We start from the raw sequence: 23,344 nt of genomic DNA, 5'->3' as shown, positions 1-23,344 counted from the left end.
CTGGGGCCCTGCCACCAGTAGTCAGGCTGCACAGATGTTTCGAATGCCAGCGCAGACCATTTGCCACTTCTGTTGAAGCTGAGGGCAGTTAGAAGTAACTGGAGGGAAGTTTGGCAACACACGAGCTTCCCACCTTTCCTGAAAGTCAAACTGAATTACCATACTCTGTCACTTTGCTTCATAGGCTAGATTGACACCTGTGGCGTTTGTCCATTCAAGGTGTCATTAGTATCTTTAATCATGCTGCAGATAATTGTAATGAGAGGAACATTTTTAAATTGTGTTTGCCAGTCTTTCTAATAAATTCTTATGTCTAATATGTAGAGCTTGTTGTCTCTGTAACTTATATATTTTATAAGTTGTTTTAAAAATAATAAGTCAAAAATATAAATACAAATGAAACAGTTTAACTGAGAGCGTGTAATGGATGTTACAGATATGACCAAATATGTCAGTTCTGTCTGCTTTTCTCTCGAAAGGAAACAATGATACACACATGTTAAGGGTTATTACATTATTCTTATTGAAATAAGATTATATAAAGCTTTCATTAGCTGAATCATACAAAAATACTACAAAACATGTTAAATACTGACTGAAGCAAATACTTTTCATTTTTTTTTAAAAGCGACCCATATGATAATTTCCTCTGGCATAATTTAATTCTAAAATATTGCAATCCCAGAACAAGCATACTTTCTGCTCTGCGTTTGAACAAAAATGTTGCTGGTAAATCTCAACAAGTTAAAGTTTGCCTCCCAGCATAATCACAGTGTAGCTTAGTATTTGAGCACTGCATGTCTGTGACGCACTGAGTTTTGTCCGAGTATGAATTCAAGCTTTTAAGTTTCTCTTTACACACATCTGTCTTCCGCTGTAAACCCGCAATGAATTTCAGAATGTCCGCATTTAGACTAAAGGTGAAAGTAAACACAAATGAATACCAGACATCCCGAGGACTTCAATGCAAAATTAGGAGGCCACCTTTTCCCATCTCCTCCAGATCTTTATGGAACTGTACATTGGGATGACATCACAGATTAGAGGATTAATAAAACTGTTTTCTATTGTTTCTGGCTATAGAAGCCAGATGTGAATATTCACTTACAAGAGGGAGTGGTCTAGCGTGGAGCGTCACGGTTTTATCCTTTAAAGGAAAATATCTGTTCTATGTCTATGTTTGTCATCTAGTTTGTTTTCCCCCAAGGATTGCATATTGCATTATAATTCCACATTGTGTCATCACTATGTTGTTTATGGGAAGGAAAAGAATCACAAACATGGTAATGTCCCGAGGGCAAACAAGTGTCGACTAGACCCAATCTGACACATTGTGAAAACACATTTATCATCCATCTATAATCCTTCCTGTGATAATCAAATGATTACCCCATACCACGAGAATTTAGAGTTCAGGGCTAATTGCTAGGTTAGGTTTCTGTTGGCTCAGGTGCTGCATACTCTGCATGCTTACCTTCACAACTGTTACTCAGTCTGTATGAAAGAGCACAGCCAGTCTTTAAAACATCAACAATTAGGCTGTTAAGACTGTGAATATGTGCAGTCTCGCCACTAAACAGGCCATAACACCTTTTTTATTCTGCACCTTTGTTTTTAAGATTTAACTCGGTAGTTAAGTAATTGCTGCATGATCAATTATTTACAGGAAGGTTATCATTTACTGTGGAGATGAAAGTGGTGTAAACTTTTTTATATTCCTCATATTTTTCTAAATCAGTTCAGCCTTGTTTAGTGTAAACAGTCATGTCTGGCATTTAAAACAGTATAAAAGGGAAGGTTCAGAAATGTACGTAGCCTGTCATCCGCATCATTAATCAACCTTTCTGTTTCCAAAACACATTCAGGAAGTTTTTAAGTGCAGTATTTGTGTTTTATTAGGACAAATACAAATCAGCAGAAGTAGACCACATGGGAAATTTCAAGTCACAAATGCCTCTTCCAATTTCAATACCTACTACTTCATGTTAGGTTAGAAAATGATCATTTTTTTGTAGAGACTGCATCGTTTTTTTAAATAATAACCACCATGATGTTTAGTTATGAGAAGCAAAAAATGCTTCCATAAAAAGTTTTCAACGTCTTAATATAGGCGGGAGAAAAAATGTGTAAAAAGAGCTTCTGAAATATATTGAACTAACCATATGTTTTTTTACACAATATAAAAAGCTAATAACTCTAAATATTTTACACCAAACCTGAGACCAATCCAGCAATGGATGTGCAAACATTTTTTTTCAAATATACATATATTAGGAAATAAGGTATTTCAATAGTTCATATAGAGTACCATGTTAAGAAGCACAAATAAATGTTCTGTTTGATCACAATGTTTAACCAACATATACAAAGCAGCTGCTTAACATTTGGCCCTTGTTCTGCCGTGAGACATGGGTGTTACTCTACGTTGTGCGTTTATAGGTCTGCTGTTGCGTGGGCACTTAGACTTTGTCTTGACACTGTGAAATGAAGGTGTCAAAGGTCATATCAGCTGCTCTGCTCCAGCCCTGTCTCATCATGGAGGTCAGGACGGGACGAATGCTTCCGTCGTGAGAACTTCAGGCAGAAGAGGTCTCCCACCTCGTTCATGTGGTGCAGCACCTGAGGACAGCGGAAGAGTCTCAGAACATGTGTGTACTGTATGTTTGATTCAGGTAAAACAACACCTAAGCCTCAGAAATGTTAGTGCACCTGGTTCAGCATTTCTCTGGTGTGCGCTGCAGACAGACAGAAGCGAGCTCGGGCCTCTGTGATCGGCGTGGCTGGAAATCCAACGACAACTACACCAACTTTTCTCTCCAGCATTTCTCGAGCAAAAGCCCTGTTCAAAAAGCAAACAAAAAAAACATACATTTTAATATATTTTTATACAAAGGTGAGTTCGCAAAATGATTGTTGATGACAAGGTTTTGACTAAGTATTTATCTGACTTAGGTAAACGTTGTTAACTGTTTTGATTAAAATGACTGAATTATACTTTTCTTAAAATCGAATTTCCCGTAACACATATAGCATGATGATTGTTTCTTTTGTTTATGTCTTTTGTGATTTATATACTGCTTTGCTTATAGAGAGCAATTGACCAAAGAACGGAGTCAGGTCAAAATGGAGATTTATCATCTACCAAATACTTACTAACTTATCACATTCCTAACATTTTTAAGGTTTGAAGTTCTCAAAATATGCAGTCGACCAACAAGCCACCTCAGAATGAATGAGTAATTGCCGCTTTGACTTATGATATTGAGAACTATGAGGAATGTCGCTTCTTCTAGCCGCTCATAGTCCTCAGTTATGCAGTTGGGATGTGTGGTATCTATCATTTTAAAGGATCACATAAATAACTAAGTTTAAGGGCCAGGATCAGCATATTTCTGACGACTTTTATTTTAATGAGTCCAAATAGCAATACCACTTCATTTTGTGGCAGTGGACAGTTTGGAGAATTCAAACCGTGAAATGTGCTCTAAAAATGATTAACTGAAACTGACACCGCACACTTTGACAGTTTTGTAGATGATTCCTGATGTGAATGCAGTGCTTTGTACAGATGCTTGTGCAGAACCTCATCTCACATCAGGATCTTTATATCTACTACATATCAATAAGACAATCAAAATGACAGGAAGTAGATTCCCTTATATAGTAGAGTATTTAGAGACTGACATGTCCCATAAACCCATGTCAGTGCTTTCATAATACGAAAGTTGTTGATGTTTTATACAATTCTAAAATCCCCCAAATCAACAGCGTAATTATTTAAGAAATGTCTGTTTCCCAAAATAATATTTAAGGGTAATACTGGTGAAAATACACTATTTTGAAATCCAGAAGTTACTCATTATAGCAATTATTGGCCTTCTCGTGTATATTAAATGGTGACTGGCATTGAAAGACACTTTATACCCAATTTATTTTACCTGAGTGGCTCAAACCACCCTGCGTTTTATACCTAATCAATACCCGATGTGGCCTCTTAAGTGGTTACAGAACCCTACACTGATTCATGGAAACTCTGCAGTGTACGGCTGCCATCCACATCCTTCAGAGATGATACACGGTGAGCTAATATTTACTGGTTCAAATGAGTCCCTGCAAAATGGAACGGACATCCTGATAATCTTACTCTCCAAATGTTTTTGGTGAATGTACTTACACCACTTTGCCGGGCATGTAGAGCAGGATTGGGACCACAGGTGAGTCTTCATGGCCGTAGATGATGAAGCCCATCTCCTTCAGCCTGGCTCTGAAGTATTTGGTGTTCTCTGCCAGTTGGCGGATCCTTCTAATGCCTGATTAAAACAAAGAAACCACCAGATGTATGTGAATATGTGATTTTCTTCCACTTTCCCCTGCAGTAAGGGACATCACCTGTCAGTAAGAGCTAACGTCGTCTCCACAGTGCCATCTCATCCTGAGTCATGCACCTCCGCCTGGGCCATTCCAGCCTCCACTATGAACTCATAATTAGAACTCAGTCGCGGCAGCAGATGGTTCAGTTTTGTCTATCTGACGGCATGGTATGTGGCAAAATGAGGGTTTGCAAATTGGATACGATGAATTTCACACAATACGAGTCACTGTGGACTTCCACTGGAATATAGCCATGATAAAAAGAAAGTACAAATAATCCTGAGGTATCACATGTATTTCAGGTCAATGTATTGTAAAACAAATCAAAGGCAAGCGAGGCGAGCTGCCCTGATAACCCCCTGTGTTTCCAAATGATGTGAATCACGGGGGGGGGGGGGGGGGGGGCTGGTGCTATGTGGCTGAAGCAGATTTTGGCATGGCTCAGACTTGGAACACAGCTCTGTTTCCCTCTGATTACCTGGGAACAGATTGGCAGTTATTTTATGGGGTTGTAAGAGAGCACTTTAAATCCCCTTATCTCAGCAGAGAGAGCGAGAGGAAGGGAAAACACACAACATTCAGGCATCTGCCAAGAAAGCACGGGCCCCATTTTGTAAATTGTTCCTCTCTGCTTAAGTAGAGGGCATGGAGGTCAAAAACCTACTGCCAGACTCAGAAATGGTATGAGTAGGTGAGAATGTGTGGATGTTGCTTTCAGTCTGGGTTTTTTCTTGTTTCAGAGCTGTGTGCTTCAAAGTGTGAAATTCAACATCAGCGAGAAAGACGAGGGGGGGCAGAGAGGACGGAGAGAAAGAGGAATGAAAACGTCTCAGGCGTAGTGATGTGACAGATGTTTGAGTTGCACTGTTTGCTGTGTTCCCTGTCCTCTAGATTAGAACAGGGGGCGCCAGTGGGGTCACTCAAAGTTTGAGGGTAACAGCATTTTTTTATTTTTTTAAGTTTCATCTTTTTTTATTTTTTTTATGTTATTAATAACTGCATATCTATCAACCTGTGTCCTTTGATGCCAATCTTTTCATATTTTTAGTTTTTGAATCACACGACCGCCCTTCAAGCCAATCAGAATCGAGCTGCCGCTACTGTGAGTGAAAATCTGCTCAGCCTATGGAGCAAGTGAGAGCTAGTGAATGTTTCGCTCTGCAGCTGGATGAGAGCACGGATGTAGCAAATGTCGCAGAATTGCTTGCATACATCAGATTTATTTCATTAGACAACTTTGTTGAGGAAATATTATTTTGCAAAGCACTGGAAGGTAGGACCACATGAAGAGACATTTTCCAAGTTTTAGATGAGTACATCATCTCAAATGGACTTGACTGGTCTCGTTGTGTGGGTGTGTGTTCAGACGGGGCAGTGGGGCATTGACAGGCAAAGAAAGCGGAGTGACAGCTTCGATCCGGCAGAAGCCCCCAAATGTAGTGGCAACGCACTGCATGTTCCATCGGGAGGCACTTGTACACATCATTTAAAAAAAAAATTGCAACAGGGGGGTCCCCGCCAGAGGATAATGCTATATGGGGGTCCTTGGCATGGCAAAGTTTGGGAACCCCTGCTCTAGAAGACAGGTCAAGACTTATTTTTCAACAACAGCTTTTTTGCTGGGCTACGTCATGTCTGGTTCAGAGCCAGATGAGAAAGTTACTCATCTCTGCATGAAGCTGCCATGCACCAACTGTAGGACAACAGGCTATAGTCTTATAGTGATTAAACCATTACAGCAGCATAAAACAGACATGTTGCATCATTTCAAATCATGGTTCTGCGCTACTTTAATATAAAAAGTTATACAAAGAGAGAGTTGCTGCCTCAGAAACTTGCCAATCTAAAAAGTGTAATTGGAAAAGAAAATAACTCTATATAGGCTAACTGGTGTTTTTTGCGGTTTAAAAACGATTACAGGCCATTAGCAGCAATATTTATATTTAAAAAAGGTTTTTGGATTGACATGATACGCGATTTTCTCTTTGCTTAGCCCAAAATTGAGCTCAGACCCTTGAAGTAAAAAAGCTAGTTATAATTGTTTCTATGGTTACCTCCACTGCTAGCTTGCGCCGCTATACAGCTGTGATCTGATTGGTTGCCCGTCAAAAGGTCAGTAGTAATGAGGTCAAAGTTGAAATAATTTAAACTTTGAGCGCAGCATTCGGCGAAGATTTCTCGATAGAAACACAAGGGGAACGTAAAGCAATGTTTCCGCTATTCATGTGAATGCAGCATTAGAAGAGAAGACTCTCGATTCCTACATGAACTACAATAACTTCAGAAGAGTTGCTGTGGCAGTAATGTGACTGCTCTGGTAATAACTACTTCCCTGCCCAGTGTCAGATGCCATTACAGCAGAAACTTCTCAGAGGTACAGTGTTCCTCACAACACACAGATGAAAATGATTTCCTCCACGGTAGGGTCACGTGCGCTCAGTGACTGCACGTCCCCCCCTCTTTCTACCACAGTAGACCCCTGTAATTGCTTCCACGTTTTTTTGACCAAGCAGCTGTTTGTCTTTTCCTGCAGGTCTGGCCCTACTCGTAATGTGTCCATTGGTACCGTCCTCTGGATTTGGTTTGCTTTTGTTTCCATAAAAAAAGATATTAAGGTGTAAAGAATGTTATAAGCCAGACATAATATTTGTCTGTATGAAGAACATTAGTTTTGACGAGCATGTGGATAATGAGAAATTTAGGGCGACGTTCACAGGAGAGAGCCGCAATGAACTCAGACACTCACCCTCTGTGCTCCCGTTATTTCCCATGATGCACTTCATGGCACGTATGATCTGCTCGGTGACAGGAGGGGACAAGGAAGTGGCGTATACTGCACTGTGGGACTGGCAGCGCAGGTAGTCCACCAGCTCCTGCAACATAGGACACAATATAGAAAACATTAGGAAAAAAACATTTATGTCTTTACAGAAATACACTGCTCATTTCAGATGCCATATAACCAGAAGTGTGGCCCTGCACTTTTATTTGAGCGCCACTAGAGCGAGCTCATGTATAGTCAACACCTGAAAATCAATTAAAATACCTCGAGTCAGTTCTCTGTGTTTATGACTGTCTTGGCATTGGCTGTAAAGAAGCTCTGGAGCCTTTCCTGCTCTCCCCTCTGTGGTAGCCAGAACACTCATTTGAGAAAGAACCGACGCTGAGAGGAGCCAGAATGAGGACTGCCGTGCTCATTATTCCTAAATGTCAGCAGCAGATTAATTCTGCTAGTGGTTGTCAAGAGAGGAGCAGGATTCAGGAAGCTGATTGGGCCTTGGGTCCCCAGAGCACGTGTGTGTAAGTGGTCTGAGGCTGGGAGGGGGGCCTGAGCTGTGATGGGCTGCTGCTCAGTGGCTGTCGATGGCCAGCGGGTGCGGGTGATGACACGTGGCCGGAGATGCTGTCTGGCCAACATTTCCACTAACAGCTATCTGTCCCCACTGGGCGGCGGCTGCGGCTTCCTCACACACATGAGGGGAGGGGATTTTAGGGGAAATGCTCAAATGTAGGATAAGAACCCTGACACAACCTGACATCTGTTTTTGTTTAAGGCAGGGGATTTTCGCTGCTTTAGGGCCCCCGCAGGATTTTGGTGCGACCAAGATAAACCAGTTAAGAGAACATGTCCGAAATCCATCTCACAAAGTGTTTCCGAAGCCACAAGGTGGCCGCAGTACTGATGTAGTGGTATGTGTCCACAGAGTAGAAGTAGTAGTGCCAGAACATCGCACACACTTACATGATTCCTAAACGGGTGTATTTAATAACCTAATGACTAGTGATGGGAATTCCGGCTCTTTTTAGTGAGCGGGATCATTTGGCTCGGCTCACTAAGAAGAGCCGGCTCTTTCAGCTCCCAAACTGCACTTCATTTGACCACATATACCTTTTATAATTCAATCAAATGTAGCCCTGTTTTGACTAATGATTTATATGTGTACACATATATCACTTAAATGATTCAATACCTCCTTTGTACTGAAGTATTCAAAAGTAAAAATGACATGTTTAATATGAATGATTTGCTGTGGCCAATTGTTTTCATTGCATTTACAGACCCTTGTAACTCTCTGATACCACCCCATGAATGCACCAACTTGCTTGTAGAACCACGGTACACAAAGCAGATAGCAACACCTATAAAAACTTAAGCATAGACATTTAAAAAAAAGGGACAGCTACTGTATTGACATTTTAAAATTGTATTTAAAGAAAAAGCCCTAACAAAACAGTAGGGCTCTATTTCAGTATTGACTAAAGAAAACAAGACAGCAACAGCTGACATCAAATCTTTGCTAAGCCTAAAGATAATCATAAATAAATAACATAGTGGAAATAAATATATTGCAATGCTCAAACGACAGCATCCAACAGTCTCTAATCCTTTGATATTACATGTCACTGCATTCATGCAGTGACATGTAATATCAGGGAAATTAAGGGTCGTTCGCGGCCGACACTAATGACTCATATAACTCAATAATGCCATCCAGGTTTTGAGTAAAGGGTTAATGAATATACTCCTTCACGCAAGGTTGAAGTGAATTAGAAGGAGCTTAAAGTGTATTTATTTTTGGTTCTCTCATAAAATAGCTCTAACATGACTGTTTTCCAGAAAACATCTGCAGAGTCTTTTGTCGGTCAACCCGAATTCACTTAATGTAGGATACGGGTTATTTCACCGCAACAACAAATACGTCAAATCTAAAGGCTCTCTTTTCCTGCCTGCCTCTTTCAGGGGTTTACTACAGCCAGCTGTCAAACCAGGCAGAGTGTTCTTACTTCAAACATGATCATGCTTGTTAAAAGTCATCCTGTTAAATCTGGAGCGCAGTTCCGACGCTTGCCACAAGAAGGGGCTGGCCCTCTGCCAGCTTTACCTTCTTATTATGGCAGAGCAGGGCTGAGCCAACATAAGGCAGGAAGGTTCCCTCTCTGAATACCTAATTCAAGCAACATGGCCATTTCCTCTGTTGCTTTCTAATCAACTGCCGCAAAACCAGTGCGGTTATGTACTAAAGTGTAGTTTTTAATGGAGTCAAAAGGAATTAAAAAGGCCTGGAGTCACAGCCTGGGGAACATTTGTTGGACACGTGAGAGCTACGAGAGAGGTGGGGTGTGATGGAGTCCCACGCATCCTTAAAATCAGACCTGGGTGAAATAATATTTCACAACACATAGCAATAAATGATGTGTTTGAAACTGATTCTGAACCAAATGTTGTTCATTTACACAGACAGAGGTTGAAACAATGTAAGGAATCTATCAGAACAGTTATTTAAATTTTTAAGATAAGCATTTTATTAAAAGCCGTTGAATCATTTCAGTGTGATTAATCCCACCTACACACTGTATTTTTTTTATGTATCTTACCCAGGAGGAATGTTTTTGCAAAGCAACCAGGCTCTTTTCTGAGTGGCGAACCAACAGGTGCATGAATATGGATGTCACTGAAAACTGTGATGATGAATATTTATTTTATGTATCTAAATCTAAATGAGTCTTTTGAAATGTTGCCTTGTGTTTCTGTTTTTAACTTGTTTTATGTAAAGCACAACAATGCCTTTCCCTTCCTTCTCTCTCCTCATGTTTTGATTCAGCCAGCATTCTGTGGGAAAACTAAAAAGAACATTTGGTGACAAATGTACCTTTATAATAAGATAAGATAAAACTTTTCATCGCAGTTGGGAAATTCAGCAATACAAGGAAAAGAAAGTATAGAAGAAAAATTGGGGAACTAAAAAAATCTCAGGTATAAAATTATTCAAATAAAAAAAAGATAAGATAAAAATCCATAGCAACCTTCTTCCCTGCGATGTAGCCTCCAGCCGCCCCAAAGCTCTTGGTGAAGGTGCCCATCATCACGTCCACATCGGCTGGGTTCACATTGAATAGCTCGGTCACGCCCCTCCCTGTTGGCCCCACCGCCCCGATACTGTGGGCCTCGTCCACGAACAGATACGCTTTATACTTCTTCTTCAGAGCGATGATCTCAGGAAGTCGCACCAATGAGCCCTCCATGCTGATAACACGAGAATCACACAAGGAACACACGAACACACACATTTCATCAATTATAAACATCACTCTTAAAGTGATTGGATTTGAAAGGGGAGAGAATCTGACCCCGACCCCTTTTTATCCACTGCAGAGCATCTGTGCATCTGTAAAGGCATGTTACATAACTTGACATGCTCCAATCTTTTAAGAATCTTCCGGCTGGCCTCTTTCACTTTACTCCCACCTCTTTTCCTCCCCTCTGATGCAATCCGTTTAAGGCTACAAACAGAGAGCATGAGCGAGTGTACGGCAGGAAAAAATAGAGCAATCCCAGACCTGCTATCCTTGCCATGGCTCAGGACGTCTGCGGCCCAAATGACACAAGACAGGGTTTCACCGGGGCCCATGTGGACATCAAAGGCAGGGCTAGGATATAGCTGAGCATGCTTACTCTTTATCTGAGCCTTTTGATGTTAAAGGGAGGCGATAGATGGAGCATTAGTTCTTTCAGGCGCCATTTCTTTAAGCCTGACAAAATACATTATTGCCAGATAAAGCCGGTCTGATTACATTATTCAGTGTCTCTCAAATTACCAGGTGTGTTGTGAAACTAAAATAGTTATATTAGCGCAGACTGGTGGCTATGTTCAAGAATAAAAGCACAACGAATTTGTTGTGTTTTTAGGTAATGGGGCTGAAATGTGGAACCTGATTCAGAGATAAAAGAGGGGAGAAGAAAATAAAAACGGCAGTGATAAACAGTTGGAGCTGGGGGTGTAGCCAAGTCAATCTCTCTGACTCCATTTGGCCTTGATTGTGAGCTAATGAGCAGATGGAGAGGGTCACCATGACTCAGGGTAGCTCACTGCCGGGAGAGACACACGATACCTTTCTCTTCTCTCTAGTAATGAAACGGTAACCAACCATAGACACACACACATGCACAAACACACTCTCTATTATTCAAGGGTAGAGAGGGAAGCAATTTGAAAAAGAGAACATTACAAGGACTGCTAAACACAGGATGAAAGCTCTCATTAGAACTTAAGATTTCTACCTGTGCAAAACTCTGCTTAAGACCACCTGGAAATCCATACTAAAGAAGATGGATACAACAGTTCTACTGATGTAAGATATGCGTCTGTTAGAGAGCGATTACACTAATGTGCGTGTGTGTTGTTTAGGTGACCGACCTATAGATGCCCTCCACCATGATGAGGATCTTTTTCCAGGGTCTGTGCGTCCGAGGCTGCCCCGAACAAACCGCCTCTCTGAGCAGCTTCTCCAGACTGTGCATGTCTGACACACACACACACACACACACACACACACACACACACACACACACACACACACACACACACACACACACACACACACACACACACACACACACACACACACACACACACACACACACACACACACACACACACACACACACACACACACACACACACACACACACACACACACACACACACACACACACACACACACACACACACACACACCAGAGAGAAACAGAGTGAGAAAGCCGGCACGACCCGACATCTAAATTCAAACCTCATTAAGGGTAGTGTAGTATGGCTTGTTACAATACAGTTACAAACATTATATATGTACAAGAAATATACATCATAGAGTGTAACAATTTGCAAGTCATAGTTTGCAAGGAGCTCAAAATAAAAGCAAACAATGGCAAGTAGAGTCACCACAGGGCAGGGCAGTTCACACAGAGCAGGAAAGGCCATACTTTATCAGTGAGAAACACCTTCCACAAACTACTCAAAGCAAATATACCTCTGCAGTGTGATGTACTGTAAATTAACACCTGCATTATATGCGACAGGGAGGATACTAACTGAGTTGAGTATGGGTGTGTTAAGGGCAGCAGATGGCAGTATTGAATAGCTGGTTTACAAAGCAGCATTATTCAAAGCATGACCACAATCCAACATTTCCAGTTGAGCAGCATGTTAACCTGTCATGATTAATTATCTGTCATGGATGATCGATAAATCTCCCGTCAGCACAAAAAAAGGTTTGCCGGAGAGGCGACAGATGCTCCTTCTGATAAAAAATCACTTCAACATAGCAGAGGGCATCTAATGTTGCCGATATCAACATTCAGCCAACCAGACAGTAAAAGAGTCATCCACATAGCTCGTGTGCACAGACAGGAATGAGGAAAAGATGATTTCACAGTTAAGCGCTGATTTGAGATGAGCAACAGCCTGATACCAGCTACTGTGATGAGGGGGATGGTAAATATTTGCCTACACATGGAACGTGCATACAGTTGTGGATATATCTATAATGTGTTAATATCTTATTCCTTATGGACCCTCGAGTACACACATTTTAAAAGCTTGATAGACAAACTCATACATGTTTGGAAGACTAACAATTCAAACCTTTACAATGCATGTCCCTCAGCTTTATCTTGAACTATACGTAGCATTTACAACACACAAGCCTCACAATACTAGACTGAACAAACCGGTTTATCTACTCTCTGGAATACTATCCTTTTAAATGTGAAACATACAGCACTGGTACTTACATACAGCACTGGTACATTTCAAAAGCTTGAAAAAGGGGTGTCAGACATTTTAGACAGGAGCTGCATCAATAAATGTATATTTTTTAAAGTTATCTGTTGCTGAGTTTAACCCTCTAGGTAAATAGTGGCCTTGTACTAATAAAAGAGTGCTGCTGGAGCTATAAAGGCAGGGAGGGTTAGCTGCTCAGGTGCCTGAGGGCTCTCTGCCTTTAGAAAGACCTCCGGGATTTACTTGGGAGAACCATAACTGGCTCTGCTTGTACCTGTCAGGACACATTTGTCGTCAGAGGACTGGCTCATTTGTCCTGTCTTCTGGAGAAGCAGGGGATGTTCCCAATGCAAGCACAATGAATGTAATATATCATCCATCTATTGACAATATGTCATTTGACAATATAATAGAGAGCATTTAGTTTAAAGTTAGATGACATATTCATACAAGCTAAACTTTGGGATTGCTGCTCTGCTGCTAATGGATGAAATGCAGTCGTGACTGTAAACTGAAGCCATTTCATTAAAGCTTTTACATTTGCCGCTATAAACAAAGAATGTTAAGTAGGTCTTTCCTAAGGCAAATCCTGTACCGCACAAAAAGTAATGTGTTTCTCACAGCAGCAACAGTTTAGGATGAATAGAGGAAAAAATAGATAATATGAGCAGTGGTGGCTGCACGAACAGAGAATCAAATTGAAATTAACAGATAATATAGGACTGGCAAAATTCATAGTGCTATCAACAATGTTTGTTTGGCAGGAGATTGATCAAGCCTGTTGGCAAACGGAAAAAACATGGATATCATTTTCTATAGCTTAAATAATGCTGTGTTTGATGTTGTTGTAAGGCAGAAGCTCTATGACCTATTTTCAAGCTAAAGTGTTACTGGACTTACTGTTGTGTTTGAACACCCGGATCGTAGCTCCAGATAGTCTGGCCCCCAAGATGAGAGAAGTATGATTGACCTCATCGCTCAGTATCAAGCAACCCTAGAAATCAGCACAAAAAAAGGATTTCAATTATATAAATAAATTAGCAAAATCACAGGTTCCTGTATTATTGAAATCAAACATTTCTTACTAACTTCACAACCTTCCTGTATTCACATTACCCTAACAATTTACTAGTAATCCTTGATTATTTATAAGAGGACAAAATTAGCATGGAGTATATCCAATACAATTCTCTCTTGGGTACAGAAGACATTAAATATCTTCCAACACACAACCGTTAGTATAACAATAGGATGAAAATCATTGCAGTATGAGCGACCCATCTTACAATTGTTTTTGGTGTAATTCTACATTTGTTGTACTGTTTCCTTGCAAAACGTGCCATACAATGGTTATTGGTCTTCAAGGATGCATCTAGCCAATTACCTTTCAGCCTTGTCCTCACTTCCCATCCGTGCCTCAATCATAATCCTCCATATCTACGTCCTCTGTGTGAGATAATACTTGTATGTACTGCACATGTGGGACATTTTATTCATGTCTGACGAAGTTTCGACCCGCAGACACATCACAATATTCATAATTGAGAGAGTAGTACTTCATATCGCACAGAAATCAGCATGCAAATGAATTCAGCTGTTCTACGAAACTCTCTCCAGAACATTAGCATATTTAAGACTGAAGCTCTAAGCATTTGACTGCATTAGTTTGAATGAACTCTTGTAGAGGGTGTGTTGACACCGGCTCAGTGACAGATACCCTCGGTTTGGCCCGGGGTCCAGCTGGCCCGGTCCACGGTCTGCCAGCAGCTGTCACTCTAATGTAGCTCTGCCCGCATAGCGCGGCCTGGCCTGTCCCTGCAGGACAGACTTGGCAGTGTGGGTTGACCCCCAGGTTGACCCCCAGCTCCTGCCGGGTTACAGTGGGGGGGCGGCAGCCTTGGGCGCTGCTACACTTATTGAGCTGCTTAAAGGCCCCGGTCTCATCACTTAAACAGTCAACATCCCCTTCCCTCCTGTCCAGTCCAATCACAGATATCCATGCTGTGTGTTGCCCCTGGTTACCCGTGGCTGTCTGTGTGAGCCAGGCTGGTGTGCTTGCAGGCCGGAGAACGGGTGATAATCATACCCTCGAGTTGTGCTTTTAACAAACCCTTCCCTTTCCATGTCTATGTGACTGAAAGCAGCTATGTATGCCGAGAGCCTTGTCCTCCTGGCTACTGTAATGTAATTTAATTATGATTTTAATTCATGGGGGTGGGTCAGGAGTTGTTAGCAGCACAGTTTAGTTGACTGTTATTCATTAATTTAGCCTGGATGGGAGAAAGGAACAAAGCTAGGCTAATTCGATTAATTTCTGCTGTGCTCTACAAATGATCCACATACAATATTTTCCTGCATGTCGCATTTAGTGTGTACAATCACAAACCTTGCCAACAAGTGCTGGGATGTTCATTGAGTTGGTGGCGAAACCCATCCCAAAGGTCATGGAGGACTCCACTCCGAGGAAAGTGGCCACAAGTTGCTCCAGCTCTTCATGAATGTCCAGGTTACCTACAAGACAAAATAACAAAAGGATAACTCACACTGGAAAATGAACCTGTTTGTTTATCTGGGAGTAAAATTCAAATTCCAGTATCGGAATGTTCTGCTTTATGGCATCCAATCATAAGCTTTGACAGAGATAAAGGCCTCCTGTTATAAAATAAAAAGAACCATATCCAATACTACCAGAACACACTCAGCCAGCACCTCTCCAGACGTGTCAAGAGATTTATAATGAGTCAAGATGTGGTAAATTTGTAATTTAGTTCAAGAACTCTCTATTTTTACTCTTGCAAAGTCTATAATGGTTCTTCAGCCCATTTTGGAATGTGGCAGTTGGTTATTACCCACTTTGACAGGTGGGGACCAGAATACATTTAGAAAATGTATCACGTTGTAAACTGTCACCTGACGTGGTGTTTTTCTATTTTGTGCAATAAAAGTCGGTGTCTTCCTGGGGAACTTTCATTACTGCCCTTGTGGTCAGCGTATAAAAAAAAGAATTACTGTTATAATTGTGAGCTACAGGGAGAGAGGTAGGCAGTGAAAGGTTCATATACGGATACCACATTTTATTCCTGCTGACTCTGGTCAATGTTATTTATATGGTAGGTACTATATCACATAGATGCACTTATTGTGACACACACAATATTTACTATTGTAGTTATAAGTTCTTATAGTATAGAGCTAAAGTTATAAATCCAAGCTATTATTATTATTAAAGTCTCCCTTTAATTACTTCCAACCTTTAATGAATGAGTTGTATTGATGTATATATCAAGCGTATAACGTATGTATATATACATAGCGTATAACTACTATAAAGATAAGATTGCTAACATAACAAAAACACAGTAAAACTGTCAGTAAAGGATCTCCATAAAACATTTATATCTGCTTCTATGAAAAAGACAACATGAAAACAATTACCAACAACACAAATAAAGCCTGTCTTTGAGATATCGTGATGACATTGAGGTAAAGAACATTTATTTCGGGATACTTATCCTTGTAGTCATAATCAATTAGAATCAGTAACTACAGTGAAGCAGCTCTGTTTTTATCCAAGTCAAATCGATTCGTACATTTCCTCAACCACTCAGGCTCACAGCCCCTGCTGGCATGTGCAGCATATTTGATCAGACTGTATCGGCATTTGCTCTCAATATAGAACATTTTACTCTGGGTCTGGAACTAAGAGAGAGCAGAGTCACTGTTAGATCTCACTCACTTTGCAGACTTGAGTTAGCTCTTCTTAAGTCAAATGCATGTACATAAGCTTGATCCCTTGTCCTCTGTATTACCAAGGTCACCTTTCTGCCATCAACATCTTCAAATATGTGCTGAGAAAAAAAAAGCTGTATAATAATTGCCGAGGTTAGAAAGCCTTATTGTGGAGAGACAATAAAGATTGTGCCTACAAATCTTCAAACTCAATCCGTCTTTATTTACCGGTAATTGTTAACCTGTTACTGAGCTTTTTCTTCAAAGGCTTGACACAAGGCCAGGGAAAAAAACAAGTCTTGAAGAGTTAATCATTTCTACCTCCAACATAGACTTGAGTCTCAGCAGACAAGAAAACCATAGCTTAGTGGAAACATGAAAACATACTATGACATCACTATATTAGCGTACAAACTAAGGTGAAATACTTACTACTACGTGCTCAGAAGCTGTAAGTCTTGGTAATTTGTCCTTCATTATCTAATGTACTTTGTGTTAATGATTGCAGGCAAAATGGGAGCAGTGAGCTATCCATTAAAACAGATCCATGAATGTGTTACATGTTAGTTTAATCAAAGGGTGTGCTTTCAGTGCACTTTTGATCTGATTTCACATGCCTTTTCAATACAAACATACAGTACTGTATTGTATTTCTGTGCACTTAGGGTCACTTTTGAACTGACTATCATGTCATTGTTTTCAAATAATTTATACCAGTTGACCAATACACCTTAACAATAATTTATTATAAGATAATGTAGAAGATGTGAGATTAAACTTGAAAAAATAACCTAGTGTCAAAAACATTTAGACTTTTAAGATGTGAGAGGCACAGTCACAGTGAGTAAAGTGTTAAATATTCCCATCATTTTTATTTTGCTGGTAAATTCAATAGAAAAACCAATACAAATCGCTCCATGTGAACTAAAACACTGGTGATGGGGTCACTAATACCCAACAGAGATCCTCAGGTCTTTAATAATTGATGCCTGATAAGGCCTCATGGGATAAATGCTTGTTATTCCGTAACTCTCTCAGTGAGCCATCTGAAACATGGATTACAAACTCAGGGAAAAACAGTCCCATTTTAAAGAGAAATAAACATATAAATAAATCACATAAATGAATAATGGATGGTGCGACTGCGAAGGAATGTGTGCATGTATATGTGGGCGTGTGTGTGTAGGGGTGTTTCTGCACTGTGACAAACAGTCGTATAACTAACAATCACATGCCCTTTTAATTCTTCAGCTTTTCTCTGTTCTTGTCAAACTGCTGATATCATAAAACACTGCACAGCCACTCAGCTCTGAGCGTGCATGTCAGCTCACTGCTAGCCTGCTCTCAGTAGATATACAGCATGCAGGTGTCAGAAGTGCCACAATTAATCATTGACACAGAGAAAAGGAACTACTTTCCTCAAGCAAACTTAGCTAAGAGTGGCCTTTTCAGGGAGCTTCATAATGTTTACCCAGTGGCAGGTTTTGAAAAATAAAAACATACTGTAGCTGATCACATGATTTCAACACCAAAACATTATTATGGGCAACACAAGAGATCCTGTCGCACACAGGCACTTAAACACCATCAGAGCCCGGGTAAAAGTTCTGAGGATAAAACAACATTCAAAGTTCCTCTGAAGCCAGAGATCCCACTCTCTGTTCTAACACTTCCATCACATATATAATGCTCCAATGCCCAGGGTTTTCATAATTTTCCATAGCAATATGATATAATTTCCCCTACTCCTCAGTGTCGACCAGTATATAATGATCTCATCTAATGCCCAAACAGTACATAATTCAACAAAGGTTGAATAATTCATATTACATTGCCTCCACTGAAAGATAATTAAACACGTGGGCAGTATAACTCACAAGCAAGATAATAAATGATGGCATATGCGATGAGCAGTTTAATACTCAACCCATTCAGTGTCAACAGGCTCTGCCAGAGACTTTAAAAAAAGATGCACATGTAAGAAATGTGAAGCACTGTCATATGTAGTAAAAAAGACACCTTATCATCCTGACTTGAATTATAGAAAGACATTTTTGCTCAAGATAAAATGAATCCCCATGTTTAAGAGGACAAGTGCCCTTTTTCTAGCACAAGCTCACATAGACCAAACTCACCTATTTCCTGTCTTGTGCTGCAAACCCCAACCCCGTACTGGCTAGTTTTTTCTGCCACCGGTTTCATGAAATCAGTGTTGTTCTCAGCGAAACCGAGGTAGTTGTAGGAGCCCATGTTGATGACATTGTATAGCGTCTTCCCAGTAAACCTGCAAGTATGGAAACACATGGAATTAGATAGCCTTCTCCTTTTTTTCTTAACATATACACCCCACATCATTATTTATTTCATCTTATAAAAAGGTAATCAAAATGGAATTAAATATAATTGCCAATCATAAAATGTGTTCTGTCAGTGGAGAAAAGTAAATGAGCAATTACACTCTAACACTGTTTATATAAAGTAAAAAACAAGTGACAGTCTGTGTAAGAAGCATTTGTTATTCTCATTTCCTTAACATAATATAATCAAATATTCACAACACATTATACTACCCTATAATATGTTAGTACACATGTAACTCCTTAGAGTTCAATCATGCATATACGGCCTCCCTGTTCTTTAGCATCATAGTTTTGAAAGTATTTTAGGTGAACTCAACTGACCTACTTCTTCTCACTGTGCATGGAAACTGGCACACGGCTATTAAACCCTTCCTCACGTATCTCTTACTGTACCTTTCAACAACCTTTACCAGAAGACAAGCTGACTGCTCAATTTTTTCGTTTTTCCAGTCACATTAAACCTCTTAAAACATGTTATCCACGCCTTCTTTCCCAATTCATAATGTCATATCCCCTCCCCGTGGTTCTGTTCATATCCCTATTCATAATATATCCCCTGTACCCGCTGTGCACCACAGGAGCATATCAACTGAATCCAAAAATGTAAGACTGATTGATATATTCTTGCTCATGACATATTGTCTTTAGTTTCTCTCCTCATTAGCTCTTGAGGCAGAAGTTTGACAATTAAATCTACGTTGTATAGTTTATATCCCCAGAAGAGAGATGCTTGTGTTAAAAAATACTAACTTTCCTGTCTTAAGATGTGAAAACATATGTAAATTCTTAATATGAACAACATGTGTGATTATAGCACTACAGTATGTCTAATCTACAGTGTGTGTACAATATATACCTGAATGTCCAGTTATAGTCATCAGACACCCTCTCCATCACGTCAAAGACTGGTCCTGGCAGGCTGCATATGGGACGGTTCCAGTTGTCACGTACCCTCATGTACAGGTTTCGAGTGTAGAAGTTCTCGAAATCTTGATAAAGCGGCACGAAGTCCTGAAGGCAAAGCGAAGAGAAAAAAGTGTGAGTTCAGATTGGAGGAACAATAAGAGCAGGAACTTCAAACACTGAACACACTAGAACTTATCCAAGCAATATAACAAACAATCCATGTCAAAACATTAACATTACATAACACAAATAATCCTTAATGATAGGATTCTGCACATTCATTTATAGTAAGACGTGGCTTTTTTCACTCAGTGGCTTCGGTTAAGAGGAAATCAGATGTACTGCCATGTTGAACTTGAAGTTATAGAAATGTAATTAAAATGGCGCCATTATGACAGAGCCAACATTCAGTAAAGCTCATTTTCATTTAAACTGTAAATGATTGTTATCAAACACCAATGTCATTCCTCACTGACAATGCTTTTGTGTTTCTGCCTGTGGATGATATGTGTTATCTTATAATAGCGAATTATGGTCACAATGGTCATTGTTTTTATAAGGTTATAGCTTTTTACAATGAGCCAAAATGAACAAATCAGAAACAACTACCACAATAATCTTACAACTACAAATGTTCCGATAAAAAAATCAATAAAATGGTAACATACTGTAGTGGCTTTTATGTGGCAGTTCTCAAGCCCTATCTTGGTTCTAAAGCACTGTTACAAAGAAAGAACTGAAATCCTCTGAGAATTAATGATGTCTTCAGCATATATTCTCTGTGGTGTCTTGTCTCACCCATGGCAACATCATGGTGCAGATGAACATGAAGGAAGGAGGCAGAGAGAGTGAGAGAGCTTAAGAGCAACAATTGAAATAATTAGGGGAGAACAAAATGTGTTGACACCCAAGGCCTGATCCTCTATTCCAACTGCCTGGGTGTTTACAGTGTGTATGCCTGAAATATGCCTGTTTGTGCTGATTGCATGTTTTACCTACCTTCTGTTCCTCTCTTTCCTGGGCAAGGTGGCACTTCTCTATGCCCACAGCTCGGAGGAAATCCCTGAAGTAGCCAAACAGCGTGACAATGCCAAAGCCCAGGTATGTCATGACAGCCACGTACATCGGGGCCTGTTCAAAGGACTCCTGCTTGTGCTGCCTGGAGGCAACACAAGTCACTGGGCCATCTTTCTATACAAATAGAAAAACACACACATAAGCTGTTTTACATTGCAGGCAGGACCAGAGAAAACCATAGCCTACTGTTTGAATAAATGTTGCTGAATTTCAAACGAAGGGTTGAAATTATCGCACCAATTTACCTAAATAAAAGAAGAGACAGACATTGGTGCAATTACAGTTCAGTCACAAACACATATTATTCGACACTGAATGAAAACAACTGGACCACTATCTGTCGGGATATTATAACATAAATCATCACATAACATTCTCGCTCTGAGTTGTTGACATTTTTACTAGGGGTAATTCTGTAGATGCTGATTTTTTGCTTTCAGACCTTATAGGTCTAAAATAGCATAAGCAAATGTTTAAGTGGGGAAAAGTGTAGGCCTATACGAGTTTACAAAATGTGTAATTGTTGAAAGGATGTAAATGTAATGTGGCCTAACTTTTTTGTTTGTTTTTAAGATCGTTTTCACAGGCATTTACAAGAAAATCCACTCCTCATGTTCTCTATAAAGACATATTTCGAGAAGGCTACTTACTGTATAAAAGTGAACACGTAATAAATAAAGTAAAAGTAAATATAATACACATGATGCTACATTGACCATTAACTATGAAGGGACCTGCATTGTTATTTTTGTAAAACGTTGTTTGACACGAACACGTGATATATCACTTCCGGTTGCCATTTAGGTTTGGTTAAGCAGTGTGTCGAACAGAATATTTTAAATAAATCATTCCTCACATAATATCCTTTGAGGATTGTGGATATATCTTCAAGCGGTGTTAAGTGTTTGTGTTTTTAAACGTAACGTTAACGGCAATGGGTTTTCACTAGAGCTAGCTTACACAAAACTAATGCTGTCATGCGTTAGCTTACTTTCTCATTACTTGAGTATCAGGACAGGTAGTAGTTAAAAACGTATGTAAACTGCTCTTGTTGGACAAATGGAGCATTTGCTTATAGTTTTGTACTACATATTTGAATAATTGTTAGTTTGTAATACTGACGTTTTAAGATGCACAATGGCTAAGTAGTCTCAATAAGCCAGCAGGTGGCTTAATTAGCAAAAGAAACCACCTACATATCACTCATATGTCTGTCATCAAATGAACGCAATGGCTGAAATGCAGGTTTTAGATGCAGTCACTGTATCTGGAACCTGAAAAAGAAAACCTGCTTTTGCATAAAAACTATTTCAGGGCGGGGTCGTTTTGTTCATTATTCAAACTGTTTAGGCTACTTTCTTTTTGTAGGAACTAGCGTTCTCCTATTTAACCAACATATTTGAACAGCAGGCAAATCATATTCTTAATTATATTTATTTAACTACATGAATATAACTTTGTTACCTAAATATCACGAGCCAACTAATGGTAATGTTTTCGTAAGCGCCGGAGACGACAAAACTCAATGACATACTGTTGCTACTTTCACAGAGCAGCATTTTATTGATAACGGTTTGTTGGGTTTTCGTTTATAAATGGGGAACAGTCTCTATGGGTTACACAGTTTGCCTACGTCACAGAGGTTGATTCAGGTAAAGAGCCCCCACGAAAATAATATTTGCTCAGGTTCAAAGAATATCTCTCAAAGCAAATGGTAAAACACCTGGCACCACGCATTAAAGCAGTGACAATAAATAATTTGGAGCCCAAGTATATGTTAGTAGATAAATCCAGCCGCTGACAGACATACCTCTCTCTTGTTATGATAGCCATTTCTCTTTATGTCTTCGCGTTTCAGTCCATTCTGGTTTAAATGTGGTTTTAAGAGGACGTTCGCAGCAGTTCTTGCCATATTCCTCTAAGTCCACTAGCGACTGCCTCCGCTGTTTGACAGTCAGGTAATGTAACCGGTGTGCTTTACTGAACTTACACAGGTGACTTCCTCCTTTTGTTGCTTCGGTTCAGCCTCGTATGCATTGTTGCTGTGTTTGACCAGCAATATACAGAAGTCACACTTCTGTTATTGGGCTGTTTCGATATCACGTAAAAGTGACCAGTATATCTTCTCCTTTTATCCGGAAATTAAACTTGCGACATACCAAACCGTTTGGGTTTTAAAATGTTGTTTTTATTTGAACAATCTTTTTTATTTTGGTCCAAATGTATTCTCACCATTCTGTTATGTGGAAGAAATAAAGTACATTTACTCACTTACAGTAGTGTAGGGTTGTAGAGCATTAACCATATTGTAGTATTTCCATATAATATAACGCTACTTTTCAC

The 23,344-nt window shown here is 39.9% G+C and overlaps 1 protein-coding gene across 2 annotated transcripts; it reads right to left on the bottom strand.

Annotated features, from left to right (window-relative positions):
* Positions 1–1,869: 1,869 nt before the first annotated feature.
* On the bottom strand, positions 1,870–22,986 carry sptlc3 (serine palmitoyltransferase, long chain base subunit 3). Of its 2 annotated transcripts, none has more exons than XM_079688999.1 (12): positions 22,812–22,986; positions 20,924–21,115; positions 19,875–20,029; positions 18,794–18,942; positions 15,316–15,440; positions 13,830–13,923; positions 11,568–11,673; positions 10,177–10,396; positions 7,118–7,244; positions 4,175–4,310; positions 2,710–2,839; positions 1,870–2,619 (listed from the first exon to the last, which is right to left on the bottom strand). In XM_079688999.1, the coding sequence occupies exons 1-12, from the start codon at positions 22,911–22,913 to the stop codon at positions 2,506–2,508; spliced, it is 1,650 nt and encodes a 549-aa protein (XP_079545125.1). In that variant the 5' UTR covers positions 22,914–22,986; the 3' UTR covers positions 1,870–2,505. The 2 variants fall into 2 exon arrangements, with proteins under 2 accessions (XP_079545125.1, XP_079545126.1); XM_079689000.1 differs by lacking the exon at positions 22,812–22,986 and adding an exon at positions 21,652–21,800.
* Positions 22,987–23,344: the final 358 nt, after the last annotated feature.

The sequence above is a fragment of the Notothenia rossii genome (assembly GCF_949606895.1).
Source record: "Notothenia rossii genome assembly, chromosome: 6".
Classification (NCBI taxonomy): domain Eukaryota; kingdom Metazoa; phylum Chordata; class Actinopteri; order Perciformes; family Nototheniidae; genus Notothenia; species Notothenia rossii.
The sequence above is the reverse complement of the archived record's forward strand: the minus strand, read 5'-3'. Positions and strand labels throughout refer to the sequence as shown.

Coding starts and splice junctions, on each gene's coding strand:
- sptlc3 (XM_079688999.1), bottom strand. CDS start 22,913: ATGGCAAGAACTGCTGCGAACGTCCTCTTAAAACCACATTTAAACCAG. Junction 20,030..20,923: donor AGGAAAGAGAGGAACAGAAG/GTAGGTAAAACA, acceptor CTTTGCCTTCAG/GACTTCGTGCCGCTTTATCA. Junction 2,840..4,174: donor TACATGCCCGGCAAAGTGGT/GTAAGTACATTC, acceptor CTTTTTGAACAG/GGCTTTTGCTCGAGAAATGC.